This window comes from Octopus bimaculoides, chromosome 19 (assembly GCF_001194135.2).
Source record: "Octopus bimaculoides isolate UCB-OBI-ISO-001 chromosome 19, ASM119413v2, whole genome shotgun sequence".
In the NCBI taxonomy this organism is placed as follows: Eukaryota; Metazoa; Mollusca; class Cephalopoda; order Octopoda; family Octopodidae; genus Octopus; species Octopus bimaculoides.
In genome coordinates, this window is record NC_068999.1 from 37,025,663 (window position 1) to 37,035,119 (window position 9,457).

Sequence of the window (9,457 nt, forward strand, 5' to 3'; positions counted from 1 at the left end):
GATCACTGTAAAAATTCTTGATATCAAGAGTGAAGAGAAGTTTCAAGGGGCCAGGAGAGAAAAAGAAAGAGTTGAAGAGATGGAGAACATGGTTAGTGTCACAGATGTGGGAGTGGAGGGAAGCCACTAGGGGGCCAAGGACATGGTCGAGGTATTTTGAGATCATTTCCGTGGGGCAGTTACAGGCAGAGACAATGGGGCAACTAGGGTTGTTGGCCTTGTGGATTTTGGGAAGGAAATAAATGATGGTAGGGTGTATAGAGTGCAGACAATGAGGTTTGAGGTGGTGAGAGGGAGATGGGAAGAGGAGATGAGGTTATGGATAGTGGAGGACATAGTCTGTTGTTAGGCATGGCGCTGGAAGGCAGAGGGGAAAAGGAAGAGGTGTCTTGAAGTTGGCGGAGAGGTTCAGCCTTGTAGAGGTCTGCATGCCATACCATCACAGCTTCACTCTCATCAGCCAGTTATATGATGATGTCTTGGAAGCGTTGAAGAAATCAAAAGGCTGAGTGTTTGGCTGGGGAGATGTTAAAATTTCGGGGACACCTGCGAAAGTTAAACCAGTCCTCGACACACAGGCAGATGCTTGGAACTAGCCAGGAGCTGGTGTCCAGTGGAATGGTCTGTGGCCCAGGTAAGTGAAGCAGTCCTCTTCATTAGATGCAGATGGAGTGTTGTGGAATACCAAATTACACTTACATGTTATTGATCAACATTAAACTACAACAGAATGTATTGAATCAGTCTGAGGCTACAGTAGAAAATATAGCTCGCTACTGGGCAGAGGTAGAAAAGTATTGTTCAAAATGAATTTACAGCAGAAGGTATTATTCAATATGAGGCAGGAGTTGAAGGAATAACTCAATATGAGGTGGAGGTAGAAAGTATAACTCAGCATCAAGCTACAGTATACAATGTTGTAAATTGAATCAAGCATAGATCTTTGTGAATGTAAAACAAACCTTTTATCCAAATGGCCATACTTGCACCAGATTTTCATCTGTTATTCTGGTTTTCTTTTTGTAAAGAACTGGTTACTTGCCTGCCTCAGCAATTCGAAGAATAATGTTAGGTCAAAAATTTCCAATCTCAAAGGATTTACTGGATCACCTTCTACAAGGGTAAGTGGAATTTACAGGTATTTGATTTTTTTAATTTTTTAAATCTTTGCTGAGAAGTTCACTTGCCAACTGTGTGGTTTCACGTTCCATCCTTCAAAAAAGCACTCTATGCAAATGTCTTCTTTGATAACCATAGATTGGGAATGCCTTTTGAATGAAATTCTGTAAATGGCAACCTACCATATACATGCAAACACACATAGGTGCCTTGATATATCTATATCTTTCCATCGATCTATACATATAAATAAATATGGCTGGCTTGTTAGCAATTTTTAAACCAAAAGACAAATATTTATATGTCGCTAAAGCAACTGTGAGTGCTATTCAGCACCAGTATTGCTAGAAATAAGAGTTAAAACAACTCATAGTGACTACGAGTTGTTTCTACTCTTATTTCTAGCAATACTGGTGCTGAATAGTGCCCTCAGTTGCTGTGTGTGTGTGTGTGTGTGTGTGTGTGTGTGTGTGTGTGTGTATATATATATATATTCAAATTAGAAGAATGAAGAATTTGAACTTTGAAACTTTGTTAATTTCCAGTTAGAATAAACGTCTGACAAACGTTTCAGTTGCTTCACACATATTCATATGCAGCGATTTATGGATTATTGGTGCAATCTCTTCGGGGTGAATGAATTTGACATCGTTTGAAGAGGAATTTTCCTCAATTACTTTGAGTTATGTTTTGTTAGAGTCTGGTCTCTGACAATAACAGACACACACACACACACACACACACACACATACACTATGATGGGCTTCTTTCAGTTTCTGTCTATGGAATCTACCAAATCCATTCACAAGGCTTTAGTTGGCCTAAGGCCATAGTAGAAGATACTTGCCCAAGATGTTACATAGTCGGATTGAACCTGGTGCCATGTTGTTTAGAAGCAAACTTCTTACCAAGCAAGATTGTCTGTGGAAGACCTGCAGTCACAGATGCAGACCGGTCTCCCCACCTCTCCACATCACAAATGTTGTCCAAAGGAAAGACAAAAGCTGATACAACTCAGTGCCAGAGACATTGCAACTCATTTCTAGAACTGAGCAAACTGGAACAACATGAAATAAAGTGTCTTGCTCAAGAACACAACACACTACCCTGTCCAGGAATTGAACTCCCAACTGATTCTAAGCCTGATGTTCTAATCACTAAGCCATGTGCCAACAAATACATACATGCATACGTATGTGTGTGTGTGTATGTATTTGTATATACATATCATCATCATCATCGTTTTAACATCTGATTTTCATGCTGGCATGGGTTGAACGGTTTGACTGAGGACTAGCAAACCAGGAGACTGCACCAGGCTCCAATCTGATCTGGCAAGGTTTCGACAGCTGGATACCCTACCAAACGCCAACTACTCTGACATTTTAGTGGGTGCTTTTTATGTGCCACTAACACGGGGTCATTCAGGCAGCACTGGCATAGACCAAACTTGAATGGTGCATTTTACGTGCTACTGAAACAGGAGCCAGTCAAGTGGTACTGGCATCAGCCACGACAATCAATCAATCTTATTTGGCTCACCAGGTTCTTCTCAAGCACAACATCTCCAAAGATCTTGGTCACTTGTCATTGCCTCTGTGAGGCCCAACATTCAAACGTCATGTTTCACCACCTCATCTCAGATATTCCTGTGTCTACCTCTTCTGCAGGTCCCACCTCTTTTAGGGTGTGATACTACTTCACACAGCTGTCCTCATCCATACATAACACATGACCATACCAGCGCAATTGCCTCCCTTGCACACCACATCTGATGCTTCTTATGTCCAACTTTTCTCTCAGGTCGCTTACACTCTGTCATGTATGCACACTGACATTACACATTCAGCAGAGCATACTAACTTCATTTCTTTCAAGCCAATGCATTTCCTCAGCAGTTGCAGCACATTTTTCACTACCATATAGCATGGCTGTTCGCACACATGCACCATACAGTCTACCTTTCAGTCCAAGTGAGAGGTCCTTTGTTACCAGTAGAGGTAGGAGCTTTGTGAACTTTGCCCAGCCTATTCTTATTCTAGTAGCTATACTCTCAGAGCATCCACCACTGCTACTGATTTGATCACCTAGGTAACAGAAGCTGTCAAATACTTCTAGTCACACTCCACCCCCCACCCCGGCATGTGATGGAAGCTGTTTTATGCACATTTCCAGTGTTTGTTGCCCATCTGCCACACACAAAAACTATCTTCCCAGTTAACCTTCCTTTGAAATTGCTGCAGCTCTTATGAGTCCATAGCTTACACCAGGTACATCTTATGAAGTTTCTACCTATGCCTTTATCAAGCAGGGCCATCAACCTAAAGAGATTTGTGGTTTGTCTATTTTCTTACTAAGACTTTTGACTTTGCTAGATTTTGTCTTTGCTAAGGCCCTTCGATTCTTGACCTTGCTTCCACACCTGAAATTTCTCTTCTAGTTCTGGTAATAACTCAGCTATTAGAAAGGTCTAATACATACATATATATATATATATATATATATATATATATATATATATATATATATATATATATATATACTGCAGGTATAGACATTCTCACATGCATTCGTATATTGAAATGCTTGTGTGTGTATTCAATATATCATCATCATCATCATTTAACATCTGTTGTCCATGCTGGCATAAGTTAGATGGTTGATCAGTTAGGAGGCTGCACCAGACTTCAGTCTGATCTGGCATGGTTTTCTACAGCTGGTTGCCCTTCCTAATGCTAACCACTCCAAGAGTGTAATGGGTGTTTTTATGTGCAACTGGTACAGGTGCCATTTGTGTGACACTGATATCTGTCATGACTGCGATTTTGTTTAGCTTGATGGGTCTCCTTCTCAAGCATGACATAATGCCAAAGGCCTCGGCCATTGCCTCCATGAGGCCCAGCACTCAAGAGAAACTCAGCCACTTTGCCTTCGTGAGGCTCAATACTCGAAAGCAACTCAGTCACTTTACCTCTGTGATACTCAATGTTCAAATGGTGCTTTTAAATATTCAAATATATGAATGTATGTGAGTGTGTGTATTTTGGTAGCAGTGCTGTGGCTGGTGGTTATAACTTGTCTCAATCTTTTTTTAAGTATTTCATACAGTGTTATCTTTAAGAAGCCAGTTGATTGATTGCTAGATTCAAGGAAGGCACCTTTATATTGTAGCTTGATGTACAAGGAAAAGTTAACAAATATACTTCAGATGACACTCTTTTGTCTGAATATGAGTGCAGGCATGGTTGTGTGCTTCAGAGATTTGCTTCACTATGACATAGTTTAAGGTTCAATTCCATTGCATGGCACTTTGAACAAGTGTCTCCCACTATAATTCTCAGTGTCAAATTTCAGAGACAGAAAGATTGTGAGAATCTATAGAAGTAACTACTCTTCCTTTTGAATGGTAGACTATCCATTATCCAGTCTATTTAAAACTCTCACATGGCCCTTTGGTGCCTTTATCAGAATCCATTCTGTTGCAAGAATTTTGACCTGGTCTCTGCTTCCTTTCAGCTGTCTTGGAGCTTTCTATAAACTTACAGAGACTGTATTCTCCAATAGCGAATACATTTGATGGTAGAGTTCCATATATACTATATCTGGAAAAAAAACTTAATTTTTTGTTCTTTGTCACTCGCTGAAAAAGGGGCATTTTTCATAATTGTTGGAATGTCTCCAATACTGGTGAGGTTGATGCTGTTAAATGTTAAAATCTAACACTGCAAAAAAGACATGGGCAAGAAGAGGAAATTCCAGAGGCTGATGTTACAGAGAGCAAAGACTAGGAATTCTGGTGAGATGACAGGGGTAGTGAGAGATAGAGAGAAAAGTGGGTTGGGAGTTAGTCATTGCTGGAATGTCTTTGATTATAAGTTAACTTGTTCTGGGAAGTTGCACAGTTAAACAAAAATATGTAAAAGCAGGAGAATCTTTACCAGTTAATTTCACATGCTAGTAAAAGCAATTGAATGTCTCTCAGATCTCATCCTATTGTCTTTAAAAAATGAGAACACAGTGGATAGTGTGTCGTTGGATAATATCCTTCTGAAGGCATGCGGCTGAAGATGGTGCCCCAGCATAGCTCTAGTTCAATGACTGAGACAAAAGAATTAGTTTTCGATACACTCTAGACAAGATGGTCGAAGCTGGAACGTCTCTCATTATAAATCCTCTTAATTAAAACTCATGTAGGTTATAGATGCCAACATCCATAAGATGAGACAACAAAAATACCTCCATGAGGATCAATGAAATTGCTAAAAATAATAGCTTAGATTAGTTTTGAATTGAATTTCCTTAAATTAATTTAATTCTTTATTTTAATCAAGTTATTCAATTTATTTTTCATCTAAGTAGTATTTAATATAAATACATTGAGATCCAAGTTACAACCCCATGATGGTGATCTATACTGAGACAATGCATCCACAACCTAGCCATACCTAATCCTATCTAAGATGCAATTCCAGTCCTTTATTAATACTAAAGAGCAAGATGTTCCAGGGATGTTGAAGAAACTTGAAGACATCCTGTCATTTTAACCAAGATGAAGCATGCATGGTTTCTAGTCAGATTGGTCAATTAGTTTTTAAATTCTTGTACAATGAAAAGTTTGATTTGGACTGATAACAAATTTAAATGTTACAAGGGATTTAGATTCGGTCTTTACTAATATTTCTACCAAATACTAGCCCCCAATGAATTGTATATCTTTAAGACAAGCATTATCTGAAAAGAAAAGTTGTCCTCCAATGACAAACACAACAGTGATTCACATATTTGCTTTTGAAACTGCATGAATGTATTAATAATGAATATGTACATTATCGTATAGATTCTCATTATTTTCCATGCACATGATTATTCATCATAATAATTATATATCACAAATAATTATATACCACATTTATTCCTGTTCTATCTCCTGATTTTTTTAGGTTCACTAATGAGGAATGTTCTATTGAGTACGAAGAGCTTGTTAGTAAAATTGACTGGCAAGCACATCAACTTTCACAAATTGTGGATGGAGATACAAATCTGCTGAATGTAATGAAAAGCAAGGTGGTAGTTGATGATGTGGCATATGAACAGCTGATTAATGCTCTCTACCCAGATGAAGAATTACAGTAGTTTCACGAGTGTGTTATGCAACATGTATTTTATGTGTACACGTGGATGTATGTGTATACATATGCATGCATGTACACACACACACACTCACACATATGAGTGAGTGGACAAACAAAAGAATGACACTCAACATATTTACTGGCAGTTACATGTATGGATCAAAACAGCTTTGATTCAAGTTTGTTGTTTCTGAGTTTCAAGTGTGATGCTAATCTTCAGCCATTTTCAGCCGTTGGAATACCAATGAATTTGAATAAAACTATTTTGATACATCCATCTATATATATATATATATATATATATATATAAATTATAGGTTTTTCATTGAGTTTACTATGGTTATTTGTAGTGTTTGTTAGAAGGGAAATCATACTTTTAATTTTTTCAACTCCTACAGAACGAATTCTGTATACATAGAAATACATATAAATACACATAAACACATATATTCATACACACACACATGCATATAAATACACAGGTACACACATGAGAATTATGTGTGTGCTTGTGAATGTGTTGGAGGAAAAATATACATAATGTAGGATAGCTAGGCAGGTAGAGTGGAATAAATGAACATACATATCTATACATACATTTGAGTTTGCATTGGAAATAACAGGATTTCAGAATAAATATTAGATTATACGTTCAAGATTTCAAACTCTTTAGGGTCATCTTTGTCTTACTTTGTTTGAAGGTCAATAAAATAAATACCTGTCATTTACCTGAGTTGATTCAATCAAATCATATAAATTTGATACCTTGTACCACTAACATAAGCATTTCATCCAGCATGCTTATGATTCTGCCAGCTTGCTCCCTTAATAATAATGATGATAATAATAATAATAATAATAATAATAATAATGATGATGATGACCACAAAAGTAGAAGGTGGGGTGAGCACCATTTTTAATAATGCTTGCTTGGAAATTTCTGGTTAACAGGCACTAATCCTCAGTTACTATAATGAAGCTCTCTGTTTCTGATTTGAATACAGATATTTTAGTTCAGATATGACCACTGATGGATCATATCTGAACCAACATCAGGATTGCTGGTAGGAACATTGCCACATCGGATAAAATACTTAGCATTTCTTTCAGATTTACACTGTGATTTCAAATTCTGCCAAAGTCAATTTTGTCTTTCATCTTTTCAGGGTAAATGAAATAAATACCAGTTGGACACTGGGTTAAATATTTGGCTCATCTTCTCCACCAAAATTTCAGGCCTTACACCTTTGTAAAAAGAATTTATCATTATTATTATTATTATTATTATGGCTGCCATACTGTGAAGTCACATAAATTTGGTGCTCCGTAAGTTGAAAAAGTATTTGTAATCTTTTCAGCCTTCAAAGGCCCCATTTTTGTCATTTCTATTGTCACCATTACATTTCTCAGATTATCTGGACTGTACAGATAGTAATTTTGTGTAGAAATATCCCCCTTTTTGCAGGGGGTGCACTTCTATAAAGTTTGAATTTTAACTGCTTTCAATAAAAGCAAATATTTTGGAATATTCTGTAATTATTTCAAAAGGCATCATAATGTTCAACAACGATAATTACTTCTTTTATTGGCTGCAAGGACTAATATAAAGATACATAAAATGAGATGACACAAGTATGAATGCCAGTGGGTTTTCAAATCAATTAAACATTATAAACAACAATAAAAAATTAAACAAAATAAAACTCCCAATAGGGGAGGCACTTTAAGGTCCTTGTAGAAAAACTCAGAAAAGCCACAGGTACCTGATCAACAGGGCAAAAGCCCTTCTCCTGTTATCTTTCACAGGTGTACACTCAGAATTGGTCCTTTCACACTGGCCATTCTTCCAATATTCACCCACCTTTGAATAAACTTGTTACAAGGCAACAATTCCCTCTCCACCCTCAACTTCCTTTTCAAGTGAAACTTGAAGAAGTCGACGAGGGCTTGGCCAAAGAGGAAAGTGTCTCACTTTAGCCGTTTCAGACAAGTCCACCATACTACTCCTTTCGCTACAGTCACCAGACAAATAAAAATTACCTGCTTCTCCTGGCCAATTGAAGGGTGACAGGGTAATCTTCACTATGGATTCAGCTGATAGCCAGGTCTGTCCTACACACAACTCCAGGTATTCGACATAAAAACCCACATGTCAGTAATACTCAGGCACTGGACAAGGGTGTGCAGAATGGTTTCATCATTCTAGCCGCACTACAGGCGGGACCGACTGATGGCACTTTCATGCCTGTAAAGTTTATCTCGTACAGGCAGTGGCCCTTGGTAGCACTGCTAGGCAAGGGATTTCTGGAAGTTATCCACTGACTTAAGCCCAAAAGTTCTCCAAAACAGACCAGTTGGTTGATTCTCTTTGACACCTAGAGTTTCTCTGAGAACATTGTTGCACTTCCACCCCCCCACCTAACACTCTTTAGAATGCTAGAGTGGAACTACCACCAACCACATTGCCTGCCTGGCAGAGAGCTGTGAGCACTTGATGGCACTCAAGATGTCACGCGACCCTCCTCAGTCTACACCTAATCCAGGACTGCAGCTCAATGAATGAGATGAGATGAGCTGCAGAAAAGTGAGTCTGACAAATGGTGGCCACACCTGCTCACCGTCAAGGAAACGCTGGAGATGCCATAGCCTGAGCGCATGTTTGCACATCAGCTGCACATTCAACTCGATGTTGAATTGATGTCTTTCATTATTTCTTTGTTTTATTATGTAGTGGCGCGTGTGGCCGCCATCTTGGGAAGTGCCATTGCGCATGTGCAAGGGACTTGCCGTCAGCGGAAGTACCCGAATACGCATACGCAATGCAACAGGTTGAGAGAAAGCTACAGCGTCCGATCTCTTCTCCCTCTAGCAGCGGTGGTGACAACACGTATCTCCCAACTCGACCTCGATATGTGGTCGAAGCTTCTTTGGTATTCTAGCGGCATGCCTATTCACCCAGGAACGAAACGGCTCTACACCAACCGAGAATAAACTATTGATCTGTTGTTACCGTTATCCCTCGTGTTGTTGTATTTCTGGTGTTGAGCACCAGTCTTTTTGGAATTTGAGTTGTCGATAACGTAGAGTTTTTTATGTGAGTTGCGAAGTTGAGTATTTTTTGTTGTAAAATTGAGTGTCAATCATTGGTGTTAATTGTTGATATTGTTCGTGTTTTTTTTTGTGTCTTCCCGTTGTGGAAAATGGAG

The 9,457-nt window shown here is 38.5% G+C and overlaps 1 protein-coding gene across 1 annotated transcript in view; it reads left to right on the forward strand.

Moving 5' to 3' along the window:
- The window catches only part of LOC106871294 (EF-hand domain-containing family member C2), a 31,580-nt gene extending 24,605 nt beyond the window's left edge, over positions 1-6,975 (forward strand). Inside the window, exons 9-10 of the mRNA XM_014917678.2 lie at positions 1,029-1,121; positions 6,060-6,975. Of these exons, the coding sequence (XP_014773164.2) occupies positions 1,029-1,121; positions 6,060-6,252 (286 nt within the window). The 3' untranslated portion in view covers positions 6,253-6,975. The remainder of the gene's footprint in view (positions 1-1,028; positions 1,122-6,059) is intronic.
- Positions 6,976-9,457: the final 2,482 nt, after the last annotated feature.